The sequence below is a fragment of the Oryctolagus cuniculus genome, chromosome 8 (genome assembly GCF_051225735.1).
Source record: "Oryctolagus cuniculus isolate XC-2025 breed Fujian yellow rabbit chromosome 8, ASM5122573v1, whole genome shotgun sequence".
In the NCBI taxonomy this organism is placed as follows: domain Eukaryota; kingdom Metazoa; phylum Chordata; class Mammalia; order Lagomorpha; family Leporidae; genus Oryctolagus; species Oryctolagus cuniculus.
The window spans coordinates 17,458,378-17,474,787 of record NC_142874.1 but is presented as its reverse complement, the minus strand read 5'-3'; the positions used below and the strand labels follow the sequence as shown (position 1 = coordinate 17,474,787).

The window sequence follows — 16,410 nt, the reverse complement described above, 5'->3', positions numbered from 1 at the left end:
TTAATTAATTGAAATTCTTTCTTCTGGCTTTGTGTTACGTAAAGTAATAAAAATCAGTTATCATTAAGGTTTGGTGCTTCATATGTATTTTGCTTTGTCATTACTCAAACTTTACCCTGAAACCAAGAGTTTCATAATTATGTAACCATATACTTTAACATTCTCCTGTATCAGCAGTTTTTTCTTCTTTTCCCTTTTACAGTCTGGAATTATAACAGTTACCAATTTAGACACAGTGAGTGACGTTATCCATATGGCACTACCAGTGCTAGGATTAAGTGTAAGTAATCTGAAAGATACTTTGAGTTAAATAACAACTTTGGTTTTTGAGATGAATGTATTTTCCCTTTGATCCAGATACATGCACACATGCTTACAGTGTATATTTGTAAAATACAGTTCCGGGCAAAGAGACCAATTGTAGGCAGCAATATATTTTGTCCCCAGAACCATGTGCACATGTGGGAATGGAAAACGTCGGAGATGTATTTGTCTATGTATGGGTATTGCTCTTCTGTTCCGATTTTAAATTTCATGTGAACTGAAAGCCATAATTTAATGAAATTGGAGTATAATTTCAGATTGCTATTGTCATGTATTTTATTTTTTTTGTGTGTATATATATAAATGTATATATATATATACACACAAAAATATCTTACATGCTTCCTAATAACCTTGTCTGTTGGATTGCTATTTCTGTATATTCTGGTTTCTCCAATCCCACACCTATCATCTCAGTGTACACAAACCTAATAGACATGTCTAGTTGAATTTTTTTTTTAATTTTTGAGGGTCGGAGAGGACAGAGATAGCAAGAGGGATGAAGACAGACACAGAGAGAGGAAGACACAGAAATACATAGGGTGCTCGCCTCTGTTGGTTCAATCTCTGGATGCCCACAGCACCTAAGGGTGGTCTGAAGCTAAGGTCTGGATGCAGGAGTACGATTCAGGTACCCCACGTGGGTGGCAGGAACCCAGTTACTTGAGAATTCATAGCTGCTTCCCAGAATGCACATTAGCAGGGAGCTGGAATCAGGACCTAGAACTTGGATTGGAACCCAGCTATTGTGGCGTGAGTCTCAGGCATCTTCAAACCACCATGCTAAAATCTCACTCCTTGTAAATTTGGACATGAAGAACACCTGCATAAAAGCTGTATGCCTTAGATGCTGATTCAGGGAATGATATATCTGGTGCCTCTAATAAATTATTAAAGAGCAAGATAAGAGTTGAATGAAAGCTTGCTCTTCGGGGAATGTGTGTGCACACCACATACATGTCTTTTTTAAAAACTTGTTTTATTTGAGAGACATAGACAGACAGAAGAGTTTATGTCTATGGTTTCACTCGACAAGTGCCTACAGCAGCAGTAGAGCTGATGCCTGGAGCTGAGAACTTAATCCAGGTCTCTTGTGTAGATGATAGAAAGCCAGCTAAGTCCAGTAAAACACAGCATTCTTCAAAGAGACTGGAGATAGCTGAGAGTGGAATGATCAGGATTAGACTTACCTTTACTAGTGAAGTGGCATAAATATGATTCTTTATTCCTTAGGTCACTTGGGATAATAGCATTGTGATCCTTGTCAAAAGTCATATGGCATGAATCTGGGGTGTAGTCTTGGAGGCTCAGAAAGGGACCGAAGTTATTTCGGTCAGTCCTGTTAACTCGAATAGCATTGGCACTGGTCCCAATTATTTTCTTGTTTGGAAATGTAGAAATGCTAAAGAAATACATCCTTGATCTGGCTAAAAAGCCCATGAGAGTTTCTCAGGCATGGAAAGCCAAGACACTGTGGCAAAAAAATGACCTAAATGGAAGATCTCTGTGAGTGCGATCCCAGTGGAAAGAACAGGCCATCAAAGAAGGAGGCACCTTTCTCTGAAGGGAGGAGAGAACTTTCACTTTGACTCTGGCCTTGTCTAATAAGGCCGGAGTTTGTGAACCCAAGAGGTTTCCATAGCCTTGGCAGCTCATGACAAGAGCCTCGGGTGATTACTGACGTCATAAATAAGAGTGTCAACTGTTAAATCAATAATAGGAGTCACTGTGCACTTGCTGCCCATGTAGGATCTGTGTTTTTAATGTGTTGTACTATGTGAATGAATGGTAAGACTTATCTTCAAACAGTACTTTATGCTTTGTATGTCTGTGTGGGTACAAAGTGTTGAAATCTTTACTTAGTATATACTAAGTTGATCTTCTGTATATAAAGAGAATTAAAAATGAATCTTACTGAAGAGTTGGTTGGGAGAGGGAGTAGGAGATGGGATGGTTTGCGAGTGGGAGGGTGGTTATGGGGGGAAAATGCTTTCAAAATTTATATTTATTAAAGTTTTCTAAAAAACAAAAGAAATACATCCTTGAAGTATGCCCTGACAAAGACTTGTGATACTTAGTTCTTTTTGTCTCTAAGGGCTCAGAAATGGACTACCAATTGTGGGTCTATTCAAACCAGAGAAAGACCTCTTACCCGCTCATCGGTAAGTGTCCAGCAAAATAAAAAATGAAATGTATTGCTTCAAAATGGTAACTATTAATTTCCAGACTATGCATTGTTTGTTCTTAAGCTTAAATATCTTTACAAGGGAGAAAACAACCTCAGGTAGTCAGTACTCATTTATAAAAGGAATTGCCAAGTGTATACTCTACCCTGGGTGCCTGACAACATATCTTCATACAGCAATTTAAGTTGTAGTTGGAAAAGAAACTGAAGTTTTATTCTCTGCTTTTCCATGTGGATAGCACAACTGTCTTGGAATAGTCCTTTTTTTTTTTCTTTTTTTGTAATGAAATGAAAATGGGGTCGAATTTCATCTCTCCAAACATTTGATTGATGCCCATATACTGGTTTGTATTCCCCTTTCCATTTCTAGTCTCATAGGTAATCTCTATTTTTAAGTCTTGCAAAATCTGTCAGGTCTATGTCCAAGTATACCACTCTCCCTCCTCCTTCCTTTCTTATTCTTTCTTTTAAGTTTTATAATAACATACTTTCAGTTTACTTTAAAATCATATGCTTAACCCTCCACTAAGTAAAAAATTTACCAGTAGTAAGAAAGAACAACAACACTGTTCTAAATAGTAGAGGAACAGGTTATTATTTACAGACAAGGGCTTTAAACAATAATCACATCTCAAAATGTGAATTTTACTCATATACATTAAATTTTTGTACTCTATTTGGTACCACAGATCAAGGAAAGCATATGATATTTGTCTTTTTGGGACTGGCTTATTTAACTAAATATAATGGTTTTCCGATGCATCCATTTTCTTGCAAAAGACAGAATGTTGTTCTTTTTTGTGGTTGAATAGTATGTATATAGCACATTTTCTTTATCCAGTCATTGGTTGATGGACAGTTGGGTTGATTTTATATCCTAGCTATTGTGCAATTGAGCGACAATAAACATGGGGGTACAGATAACTCTTTCATGCACTGATTTCCTTTCCCTTGGTAAATTCCCAGGTGTGGGATGGCTGGGTCACATGATAGGTGTATTTTCCTGTTTTTGAGGAATCTTCATACTGTGTTCCATAATGGCTGTATTAATCTACATTTCCACAGATGTGTATTAGGGTACCTTTTTCCTACGTCCTCACCAACATTTATTGTTGATTTCTGCATGAAAGCCAATTTAATTAAGGTAAGGTGAAACCTCATGGTGGTTTTGTTTGCATGTCTCTGGTAGCTAGTGATCCTGAGGATTTTTCTTGTGTCTCTTGGCCACGTGAATGTCCTCTTTTGAAAAATGCCTGTTCAAGTCCTTTGAGCATTTTGTAGCTGGGTTGCTTGTTTTGTTGTTGTTGAGTTTCTTGAGCTCTTTATAGATTCTGGATCTTAATCCTTTATCTGTTGTATAGTTTGCCAGTGTTTTATTCCATTCTGTCGGTTGCTTCTTCACTTTGTTGAGTGTTTCCTTTGTAGAAGCTTCTTACTTTGATGTAATCCCATTTGTGTATTTTTGCTTTGATCTCCTTGCTTCCAGGGTCTTTTTCAAGAGGTGTTTGCCTATGCCAGTGTCTTGCAGAGGTTCTCCAATGTTCTCTAGCAGTTTGATGGTATCATGTCATAGATTGAGATTCTTGATCCATTTTGAGTGGACTTTTGTATAGGGTATATAGGTATATAGGTAGGGTTCTTACCTCATACTTCTGCACATGTATATACAACTTTCCAGCACCATTTGTTGAAGATACTGACCATTCTGTAGGTATTGATTTTAGCTCATTTGTCCAAAGATTAGTTGGTTGTACATGTTGGATTGGTTTATGAAGATTCTATTCTGTTTCATTGATCTATGTATTTATTTTAGTGTCAGATCCAAGCTGTTTTGATTATCAATGCCTTGTAGTATGCTTTTTTAAAAAAAGATTTATTTATTTACTTATTTGAAAGTCAGAGTTTCACAGAGAGAGGAGGGGCAGAGAAAGAGAGAGATCTTCCATCTGATGGTTCACTCCCCAGTTGGCCACAACGGCCGGCGCTGTGCTGATCCAAAGCCAGGAGCCAGTAGCTTCTTCCAGGTCTCCTACGTGGGTGCAGGAGCCCAAGGACTTGGGCCATCTTCTGCTGCTTCTCCAGGCCATAGCAGAGAGCTGGATTGGAAGTGCAGCAGCGGGGTCTTGAACCGGCATCCATATGGGATTCCGGCACTTTAGGCCAGGGTGTTAACCCACTGCACCACAGTGCTGGCCCCTGTAGTATGCTTTTAAATCTAGTATTGTAATGCTCCCAGTTTTGTTTTTGTTGTTTAGTATTGTTTGAGCTTGTTGGGCTCTCTTGTTTTTCTGTATGAATTTTAGCATCATAGTCTCTAGATCTGAGGAGAATGCCTTTGGTATTTTCATTGGATCACATTGAATCTGTAAATTTCTTTCTGTCATATGGACATTATGATGATAAGTCTTCTGATCCATGAACATGGAAGATTTTTCCATTTTTCTCTGTTTTCTATTTCTTTAATGCTCAATAATTTTCATTGTAGAGATCTTTCACCTTCTTGGTTCAGTTTATTTCAAGGTGTTGACATTTTTGTAGCTATTGTGAATGGGACTGATCTTACCAGTTCTTTGTCAGGCTTGGCATTGTCTGGGTACACAAAGTCTATTACTTTTTTGCATTGATTTTATATCCTGCAACTTTACCAAGCTCTCTTATGAGTTCCAGTAGTCTTTTAGTGGAGTTTCTGGTTCCCCTGTGTTTATGAATGTATGTGTGTGTGTGTGTGTGTGTGTGTGTGTGTATACATGCATGCATGTCATCTGCAAACACATATATATTTATTGTGAAATTATGTCAAGAAGTTATTTGAGCATGATTAAAAATTAAGATAATCACATTCAAACTCCTAAAAGGTTTTTTGATTAACAAACATGTACAGTTCAGCCATTCTTTTTGTTGAATTTTCTAGCACTTGATCTTGAGGTTGTTGATAAAAACATTATACTTCTCCTAAAATAGTTGTTGAATTAACCTATATAAAGAAGAGACCATTCATGAATCATCATGTGTTTCAGTGTCTCTCACAGAAACAAGCCCTGGAAAGGAAGGGAGGCATACTATTTGTCATAGACTTTGTAATATAATGCTGGTGATTTCTATGAAAATCAAACAGTATTACTTACCTGGGCAATCTTCCTATTCTTCTTTCAACAGTCATGTAAAGGAACTAATGTGTAATTTATAATGTTTTCAAGTCACTTACAAAATTTGAAAATAAAGTTTCTGTTCTTTCTGAATGTACTTTGTCAGTCTCAAAATTCAGGAATTGCTAAATACATCTGAGGACAAAAGCCAACCACCTATTTTATGATGTTTCTCCTTAATTTTGACATCTTTGTAACAAGATAGCAATAGAGGCCGGCGCCATGGCTCACTAGGCTAATCCTCTGCCTTGCGGCGCCGGCACAGCGGGTTCTAGTCCTGGTCAGGGCGCCGGATTCTGTCCCGGTTGCCCCTCTTCCAGGCCAGCTCTCTGCTGTGGCCAGGGAGTGCAGTGGAGGATGGCCCAAGTTCTTGGGCCCCGCACCCCATGGGAGACCAGGATAAGTACCTGGCTCCTGCCATCGGATCAGTGCGGTGCGCCAGCCGCAGCACGCTGGCCACGGCGGCCATTGGAGGGTGAACCAATGGCAAAAAGGAAGACCTTCCTCTCTGTCTCTCTCTCTCTCTCTCACTGTCCACTCCGTCTGTCAAAAAATAAAAAAAAATTAAAATAAAGATAGCAGTAGAGTTAGTGTGCAAATCAAATACTGTAAATGAATTTATTGAGTAGATGGCATTTGTTTATGTAAAATGTTTTTTCTGGAGGATGATTTGGACCCGAACAATGGCATGCACTGTGACTGGCTCCAAGAAATCCTAAGAGTGTATCTGTCGTTGGTGACTCCTAGCGGTCATTATGGATGTGTGTTTAATATGCTCTCAGTTCCTGATCATCTTTTTCTGTCCTGGTTATGCCGATGGTTTTGTTTTGTTAATATTGCAGTTGTAGAAGCTTCTTTTACCATGAAAGAGACAAGTTGCTATAATTCTTGCTCTGAACAGGGTATTAATGTCCCATGAAATGGAAAATTTAACTAATATGTCAGAAATTGAATAAAGGGAGCTTTCACTTTGTTGTTGAAAAGAAAATCCCTTTGACAGCACAGAATCGTGAAAACATGTTCGAAGTTTAGTTTTTGAGAGGCAAAAATAGACACAGAATGTTAAATTGCTAGTTCTATCCTTAAAGGTCCACGAAGATTGGAGGTGTCCTAGGGCAAGGGCCAGGAGCCAGAAGGCAGGTCATCAGTCCAGTCTTGCACGTGAGTGGCAGGAACATCAGTGTTCAAGACAACAGCTCTGCATCTTAGGGTCTGATCTGCATTTGCAGAGAGCTTCAGTCAGGATCCATGATCAAGGACCAAACCAGGTGGTCCAATGTGGGACAGAGGTGTCTTCATGGACATCCCAATTGCTAATACCCACCAGGAGCAGAGGATCTTGACAATTTCTTGGGTTGCCAGCAATTTAAAAATGAGAGAGGAAAGCAATGACATTACATGTACTCCGTGAACATCAGTTGGTAGGATGGCTCTGGGTCTCTAACACTCTGCAGCACTCCCTCAGCTAGTGAGCTGTGAGGGGCTCCCGAGAGGGCCAAAGTAGGAGGGAAGTGTAACAGCAGACCATGGCCCCAGTGCTCTTGAGAATCACAGGCTATAAAACTGACAGAGAAATGAAGTCTCTTTTCATGATCTAACATCGTGGGAGAGAGATTCTAGATTACAGCAACTCATGACATATATGGCCCAATCATTTAAAAAATGCAGACCACTGATGTTTACTCATGTTTACTCATATGAGGACGTTAAAAATCTAGTTGGAGTCAAGGCAGATTTTAGCAGGCCTTCTACTTTACAACGGAAATAACAAGTCATCAGTGTGCAGTGCACTGAGGGATCTTGGTCTTCTAAGCTAGGCAATGGGCTACTACTTCTGTTTGCGTTGGAAAGGTCCTCTGCCTGGGTGCCTGCTTTATGCAGTGCCTCCCCAGAGAGAGCACACCTGATGCTCACTCCCAAGACACAGCTCTCTTCCTTGCAGAAGCCCCAGGAGAACTTGAGCTGTCCCCGGTGCTGTACCCACACTGACAACAAGGCATGTTTGATCATACCTGTCACCATCAGCCTGATGTGTATTGAGATTTTTCTCTGCCTAGGGCATGAGTGTCCATATGCTATCCAAGCAAGCTACCATCGAGCTGCCTTTCATAATCAGGAACCGGGGAAGTCCACCTCCGCCCTGAGCATGGAGGATCCCGTTCTGGAGATCTTGTCTGATGGAGGGATCCAGTTCGTGTTGAAGCCCAGGCACATGGCTAAAAGGCAGCGCCGGTGCGGTAAGTCTAATTTCCAGCAGGGTTCTGCTCTCTGCTCATCCATGCATTCCTGAGAAAAAAATTCATGACAGAGAGCTGTTCTCCATGAGGGAGGAGGTGTGCATAAGTACAGGGACCCAGTACTCACCAAGAACCAGGCTTAGAGAAACTGTTCAAAGTCAGAACCCATCTCACTTCCAGGAGGATTGTGGTGGTTCTTCTACATTAGAACTTTTGTGTCCTCTGGATACCCTGAGCATTTGCTCCATAAAATAATGCATGCACAAACTTATGTGTCTGTAGAGAGAAGTTTCTTGTGGCCTGGCATCATGGTACAGTGGGTTAAGCTGCATCCTGCAATCCACATCAGAGCATTGGCTTGAGTCCTGGCTCTCCCAGTTCGGATGAAGCTCGCTGGCTTTATCAGAATGTGCCCGGGAAGGAAGCAGAAAATGACCCAAATACCTGGGTCCTTTGTCTCGCATGTGGGAGACCCAGGTGGAGTTCTAATCTCCAGCCCTGTCCCTGGTTGTTGTGGCCATTTGGGAAAAAAACAAAGTGATGAAAGATGTCTTTCTCTGTGTGTTATTCTGTATTACAAATAAATCTTTACAATGAAGAGCATCATGTGTGAAGGCCTGGAAATGAAGACTAAGCATTCCAGAGGGTAACCCTGAACCTGGAGTGAGAGCAGGAAGTAATCAATGTACTGCATGCCTTAGACTTACCTTATATGGAAGATCTCCAGGATGGTGAGAAACTGTGGCATTGAATTTGGATCTCTTCTGGCTTGGGCTGAAGTGGCTAGGGGGTTGCTTCCTGAATTGATCTCTTCATTATGCCCACGGCATGCTGACTTCCTCCAGGCTTCAGATGCATATCTAGACCAGACATGGACTGAACAGTTACGATCAGGGATGTTTCAGCTTTTTGCTTTCCAGTCTCTCCCTACTTGTCAATATTCTTTTGAGAGACCTTTCTCTGAAGAACAGTTTTTAGTAAGGTGGGAAATATTGTGGCAAGAATATAATGATTTCCACTGTGAATGGTGTTCGTACTTTTCTTGTGAGGATATTCTGTGATTTATATAGCTTATAAATGTGTTTTTGGTCGTAATTTTGAGCATATAGCAATATTCTATAAATGTTGCTCCTATGCAAGATTGTGAATCTGAACTTTGTAAACATCCACAACCCCCATTTGGGCAAGAGAATGCCACCACCAGAAGTATCGCCAGGAGTGTCAGAAAGGCTCAGTGTTTTTGAAGTGAGCTTGTTGAATTATGCAACGTGTCTCATGGAAAATGGCTGCTGTTTCCATTGGTCACAGAAGCAGCATGCGCTCTCAGTAAATAATGTACCTTATGAAAGCCTCAGCTAAGCACCGAAAGTATTTTTGTTTGAGAAAGATTGTAATGGCACTCATCTCTCTCTGTTCCCATATGTTCTGGATGTATAGATTCATATCAAGGTATGGAGCATGATGCTTCATTGCTTAGCTGTGTGACAACTAAGTAGTGGATTATGTCCCAATAGATTTTTAAATAATGAAATCAGGTGAGTCCTAGGTGTACCAGGTTGCGCACGAGTTAAACCATGTATTCTTGCCTGTTTTAAAGAAAGAGTTGGATATGGTAGTATGTATGAGCAGCCTCCTGCATTTGAGATGGCATTTGCTTTTTTCTTGTCTCCTTTTAAAAGGTGGAATTTTGAATGCTTGGTGTTGGATTACTTTGTGACTGCATGCTATCTGGAGAGTACTAACTAACCAGAAAGAGAATGGAGATAAAGTTTACTTTAGGGTGAGGAAACTGATGTGTGGGATCCCTTACACCATTTGATTGTAAATGATTACAGAAGAAAGTAATTCTCTTCACGGTTGTGATGAGTTGTGTGCCATGCTGAGTAATACATTATATTAGTGCAATGAGGTGTAGATAGCATCATTCTTAAACAAGTTGAGTCAAAGGAAAGGCCAAAGAATTGAGTAACTGGACTGGCTGATGAAGTGGCACATCTTGGAGCCTATCCTGGCTTCCTCAGTGATATAGCACCATGAGGATTGCCCTCCCTTGTTTGTCTGATGGTGATGCATTCAGGGGCCCAGAAATGCCAAGAAGATGGCTGATGAATGATATTTGGGGAGGGGGCCGGTGCTGTGGCACAGCGGGTTAAAGCCCTGGCCTGAAGCGCAGCTGTCCCATATGGGCACCAGTTCTTGTCCCGGCTGCTCCTCTTCCGATCCAGCTCTGTGCTATGGCCTGGGAAAGCAGAAGAAGATGACCCAAGTCCTTGGGCCCCTGCACCCATGTGGGAGACCCAGAAAAAGCTCCTGGCTCCTGGCTTCGGGTCAGCATAGCTCTAGCCGTTGTGGCCATCTGGGGAGTGAACCAGTGGATGGAAGTCCTTTCTCTGTCTCTACCTCTCTCTGTAATTCTGTCAAAATTAATCTTAAAAAAAACAAAAAAACAAAAAAACAAAAACAGATTGTTTTTGGCAACTTCACCCATCTGTCTATCACACTGCACCTTGACTCCTCTGGTGCCTTTTATGATATTCAGCATAAATCGGTCATTTAAGAAGAAAAGTTTAGGTGCCTTCTTAAGAAAACGTGCACAGCTGAGCAGTAGATACTCCAAACTCATGTTTTCCTTGGTGATCCTCTTGTCTGTGGAAAATTCCTCTTCAGCGTTCAGTTGGCAGAGCTTGATGGGTAGCTAAAATATAGGCTGTATAGCTTGGCAGGGTGGCACAAGGAACAAGGCCCCACGGGATCCTGCCACTCATTTGGGAACCAAGTGAAGAAGGTGAAATCAAATCACCTGGGGAACAGGTTAAGCTTTGTAACCCTGAAGAGTGAGGGAGGTAGAGGCTGGTTGAGTGATATCAGGGAGCTTGTGTCATGAAGTGCAGATCTCTTTGATGGGAGTGAGTTGCTGGTGGTTGGGCATTCAGACTACCAAACAGGAAATCTCATAGGGAAAGGTGACTTAGCATGAAGTAGATTATGAGACTCCACTTAGTTTGAATGTCAACTGTATTTTTTTGCTTTTCAAATGAGTTCTGACACCTGACTCCACTGGGTAAACTTAAGAGGATGTGTATAACTCAATGTGAGGTGTCTCATTATGCAAAAAAATAAAAAGCAAAAACTGTAGGTAGCACTGCCAGAATTGAACCTGAGCAGCTTCCTCAAGTCTTTATATTTCATTTCTGGTTGATGAATTGATTGTTTGATTTGAGAGACCATCACACACATGCACAAGAGAAGGAGAGAGAGAGAGAGAAAAGAAGAGAAGAGTTGAGTTGAGTTTCCTATCCTCTGATTCACTCCCTAAATGTCAGCCGTGGCCATGGGCCAGGGACAGAACTGGAATCTGATATTTACATCATGTCTCCTTTGTGACAGGCAGGACTAGAGCTGGAATTTGGGAACTTATTCCATGTTGTGCTTGTGAGAGGTAGGAACCCAAATTTGTTAGCCATGCATACTGCCTCAGAGGGCCTGCATTTGCAAGAAGCTGGAATTGGGAGCCAAAGATGGACATCAGGTCCAGATGCTCTGATATGAGCCTAGGGCATCTTAACAATTAGGCTAAACACCTGATTCTAACTGCCAGCTTATAGGAAATTGGGAAGAAAAGTTCATGAACGTCACGTGGATGGTACTAGCCAATTTCAGATCGTAAGCTCTTGTACACCACAAATGGATCAGTTTCTGTCTTTTCTAAGGCTGGAAACAGTCACCTGTCAAATGGAAAGGGTGGAAACAGAATCTGTCATTGATCCTCTACAGCTAATGGTCTCACTTTCTCCTCAGGCTTTCCCACAAACTGTCTGTCTTGCTGGGGCATTACCAGAAGCCATAATGACCTGCCCCAGGACTCCCCTCCTGCTATTTCGGTGCCAACACTCCTGAGAGTGTCTGGTGTTGAGGACCTGACCCTCACACTCTGGGTAGGTATCATTTTGATCTTCTGAAGCCCTCCTCAGGAGTGAGCGTTCTGAGGGCTTGGTGTCATCATCCAAAAGTGTTTCAAATGAGGCCATCATTTGTCAGTCCCTGGCTTTGGCTGACATGCCTTCTTAATGTGACCTCAAAGAAGAACAGTCAGCTCAGTTATCGTGGTCTTACTTCAAAGGCAACAGGAGAAAGAACCGTTCCGTTTATTCTGCTGGTTTCAGCGATGTTACCCAGTCACCTGCTCACACACAGCAAAAGGAATGTTTCTGAATCTCTTGGAGTCGACATCCCCCCATGTTCCCCTTTTAGCCTCTTCCTTGAAGTGTTCCTTCATTTCCTTTTTGTCTAGATGACTCAAACTTAGAACTCAACGTCCCTCACTGTGGGCGTGGTTTGTATTTCAGATGATTAGATGGATCACCTGCCATTTATGTATCCTTCTATCATAAGAGAATGTGTCAGAGGAAAGCCACAGAACGTGGCCTATGTTATTTCCCAGGAGGGCATTTAAGAGTTGGCACATTGATTGTCCAGCACATCTACATACACTATGCTAGATGTAGGGCATTTTTTGCGAGGTGGGGAGGAATGTATCAAGTTAGTTCCATGCTAGATGGTGCCCCAGCCCTTGCAGCATTCACAAGTTGAAGGAGTTGCTAGGATCCTCATCACTGTGACATCATTCATGGATAAAAGGAAAGCATGAGTAAGGTGATGTCCTATGCCCAAGGTCTCATGAAAAGTAAGGGACCTAATAGATGACAGATTCCTGGAGATACCTGACTGTGACACTCCTGTTCCCCTCTTGGCATGAAGATGAGGCAGAAGGACATGAAAGTCAACAAGTTTGGCAACAAGTGTGGCAACGAGATTTTCCTAGTTGGGAAAGGCCATCAGTACTAGGAAATAATGAGAACAGCATGGTAAAACAGGAGAGAGTGATTCACTAAAAGCTTGAAGCAGAGAAGTTTGGTGTACAAGTTTCATTCCTTGAAAAGGAAACTAGGTTAAAGCCAGCATTCAAAACAATTTAGTGGGTGGACACAGATCAGATGGATGGGTTGAACATATATTTAGAGACACTGAACAAAATTTTCTTCCCTCACTTCAGCTGCTGCTGTGTCAGTTCCCATACTCTTCTCTACAGGGGGCTAGCTTTTGTTCTGGGCTTGTGGATATGAAATGTCCTTTAATTAGCTTTCCTTTTTCTTTTCCACAGGAAGTGATTCGTATTATCAAGCAGAAAGGGCCAAAGACAGAGAATATTTTTCAAAAAGTTGGTGACATAAAGTCATTTATAGCCCTAAAGGAAAGATTTAACACAGGAGATAGAGGCGACTGGGGCAATGAATCGCCACTTGTGTTAGCAACACTGTTAAAGGTAGGGGGATTCTGGCATCATCTATGCACAATATGGAAGCTGTGTGATGGGTTTCATTCCTCGTGACATCTCAAGAAGAGCAATAGGCCTAATCAGTTAAGCGTCTGAGAAACTGAAAAACACATCAGAAACTCCAGGTTGTAGGCAGCTACTCCCTTCATTGGACAGACTCTGCTTGTTAGATAGCTTTCCCAGTCTTCAGACTCCATGCTTGCTGTCCTCATCTGAATGCTCCATGTAGAATTATGCTAGCATAGTTATAATTGCCCAAGCATCTTCCAAATAAACCCTGGTTATTCATATAGAATTTTGGCCAGTACAAATCTCCTGCATTTGCCAGATTTGACAGTGTCTTCCTAATGACATCAGAGTTTCCCAAAGAAACTTTATTTGAAATTTTGAAAACCATTCTAGGTGTTTTCCACAATAAGCAAACATTGCTCTTAAAATGAATTAAAAATACATACAAATGCCAAGAAAATTCCATTCTTTTCATTGCCATTCTTTCCCCTGTCTCTTATGCCTTTGCTTCACACGTGGTGTCAGGACTCTGCTATTTGGAGCTGCCTTCATTTTGACTACTGTTGGCATCTTATGTTCATTTCCATTGTACTTAAGCCAATACTCCTAGTTATAGTTACATAGTAATGAGCCCCAGCACAAAGCTCAGCTTGTGAATCTGACTTTGAAAGTGTTGCAGCAGGCAAAGCTAGGTTAGAAGTTTTAAAATGTTGGGCCTGTGTTTGGCATAGCAGGGTATGCTGGGGGTTGGAATGCTGGCGTCGTATATCAGAGCCCCAATTCAAGTCCTGGCTGCTGTGCTGCTGATCCAGCATCCTGTTAATGCATCTGGGAAGGCAGTGGAAGATGGCCAAGGTACTGAGGTTCTTGCCTCCCATGTGAGAGGCAAGGATGATGCTCTTGGCTTCAACCAGGGTCTGAACTGGATATTGCAGCCATTCATTTATGTAGGATCTCTCTCTGTCTCTCTTCCTCATTCATGAACAGTGTGCGTGTATGTGCATGTGTGTCTCACTCTCTGTGCCTCTGCCCATTGAGCACAGAATTCTCTTTTTTTATTTATTTGAAAGTCAGAATTACAGAGAGAGGAGAGGCAGAGAGAGAGAGAGAGAGAAGTCCTCCATGCGATGGTTCACTCCCCAATTGGCCGCAATGGCCAGAGCTGCAGCGATCTGAAGCCAGGAGCCAGGAGCCTCCTCTGGGTCTCCCACGTGGGTGCAGGGGCCAAAGGACTTGGGCCATCTTCCACTGCTTTCCCAGGCCATAGCAGAGAACCTGGCCGGAAGAGGAGCAGCCGGGCCTTGAACCGGCACCCATACCATATGGGATTCTGGCACTTCAGGCCAAGGCGTTAACCTGCTGCGAAACAGTGCCATCCCTGAGCAAAGAATTCTAAAATCCAAGGTGATGCAAAATACACATGTATTTCAAAATTGTATGGTAAAATCACAAGTATCCAGGTACATTTCTGTAAGGGAAAATTGAATTGTTGGTCATTTCAACAGCTGTGAAACAAAAATCTGGCAATGCCGTAATCACTACAAAAAATATCCTTACATTCTTTGAAACGCTCAGTACACTTGCTCTTTCCTTACCCTCCATCAATGCTTGGCCACATGTTAAATGGTTACACTTCTGTAATGACTTCCGGGCCCACACGTACATCACTCAGATCATAAAAATATACACTAGGTTAGACAGTCACATGTTTGTGTTGTTTCTGTTGTACATGAAGTTGATGCCATTTTTCAACAAGATATAGTGGTTACCCCTCTGAGGACTTTGGAGTCTGATTTTTGATAAATACCATGGGAATCACCTGGAGAGTTGGTCCAGGCTAAACATAAATACAGTCATGGAGTTGGATTTGCCATTGAGCTCCCTAGAAGCAGAGGTGCAACAGCAAATCGTCTTCACATGATCTCCTTGGCTCACAGTGTGACTTCCACAACATGCCCCGTCTAGTCATCCTGCAGCACAGGGAAAGCCAAGAGAGGACACATACCCCACGTGCATGGAAGTAAGTACCCAGCAGACAAAGCTGCTCCTGAGCCATCCCAGACTTCCCCATCATTCAGAGCTCCACACATACTGGACATACTCCTTGGGAGACAGTCAAAGGCTGTAACTACAGTGGGAGAGTATTGGACGCCAGTGACATAGTCAGGGTATAAGAGGGCTTGGATTTTGTCCGTTTTCTTCACTGTTCTATCCCCAGTAGTCCAAACTGGATATGACATAAATGACTACTCAAGAACTACTAGAATGAGTGAGCAATGTCTGGATTATGAACACAACACTTACTGAGAGGCATTTCCTACACTCACTGCTATTGAAAAGTGTCATGGGCCATATAGTGAGACCAGTGGAAAGAAAGCTAGCAAGGGGATATGAACTGGAAATATAAATCCCACCATCTTCTGGTTATATTTGTAAAGAGTTGATCAATGAGCTAGTGAAAAGGAAAGTAGAATGAGGCTATTAGGAGAGTATTTTGCCCCAGGGAACAGACATAGTCAAAATGTCCAGTCCTTACTTCCTATTTTCTGTGAGTACATGTGTGTATATTTAGTTCATTTGGTTCGGAACCTTTGCTGCTAAGACTTAAAAGGATTAGTCTGAAATCAAAATGTGAAGTATGTATGTTTACATGTCCACAGTGCATAATATGATTTAGGATGACCCATAAGCAGATCTGTCAGTTTGTACTATTTTGCTAAAATATAGGCAAAGAAGACTATATAGATTTGTTTTATATATTTGAATGGCAGAGTGAAAGAGAGAGACACGTATGGGTCTGGCAATGTAGCGCAGTGCATTTACCTACTACCTGCAACACAGACAACCTGTATGTGCACTGATTTGAGTCCCAGCTGCTTGGTTCTGGTTGAACTTACCACGAATGGACATGGGAAGGCAGCCAAAGATGGCCCAAATACTGTGGTCCCTGCCACTCACATAGCAGAGCTGGGTGGAGTTCCTGGCTTCCGGATTCAATGTGGACATTTGCAGAGTAAATTCGTGTATGGAAGATTCCTCTCTGTCTCTGTTTCCCTCACTGTCTCTCTGTTTCTTTCTCTCTCTCCTCTCTCCCTCTCTCCCTCTCTCCCTCTCTCCCTCTGTGTGTGTGTGTTTCAACTCCATCTTTTACATAAATAAATAAGCTTACAATGA

At 41.9% G+C, this 16,410-nt stretch overlaps 1 protein-coding gene across 31 annotated transcripts in view; it reads left to right on the top strand.

Annotated features, from left to right (window-relative positions):
• The window catches only part of LOC149124852 (rho GTPase-activating protein 20-like), a 96,872-nt gene that overhangs the window by 71,903 nt on the left and 8,559 nt on the right, over window positions 1-16,410 (top strand). For 23 of the 31 annotated variants that reach the window (XR_016211646.1, XR_016211644.1, XR_016211645.1 and 20 more), the window contains 5 exons: window positions 203-280; window positions 2,420-2,486; window positions 7,713-7,892; window positions 11,691-11,827; window positions 13,054-13,215. Coding sequence is in view for 23 of the 31 variants with exons in the window: in XM_089302043.1 (XP_089158169.1) it covers window positions 203-280; window positions 2,420-2,486; window positions 7,713-7,892; window positions 11,691-11,827; window positions 13,054-13,215 (624 nt within the window). In the remaining 8 variants the exon portion in view is untranslated. Of the gene's footprint in view, window positions 1-202; window positions 281-2,419; window positions 2,487-7,712; window positions 7,893-8,491; window positions 9,835-11,690; window positions 11,829-13,053; window positions 13,216-14,992; window positions 15,257-16,410 lie in introns of those variants that run through there. The other 8 variants (XR_016211648.1, XR_016211647.1, XM_089302042.1 and 5 more) reach the window with 6 other exon arrangements.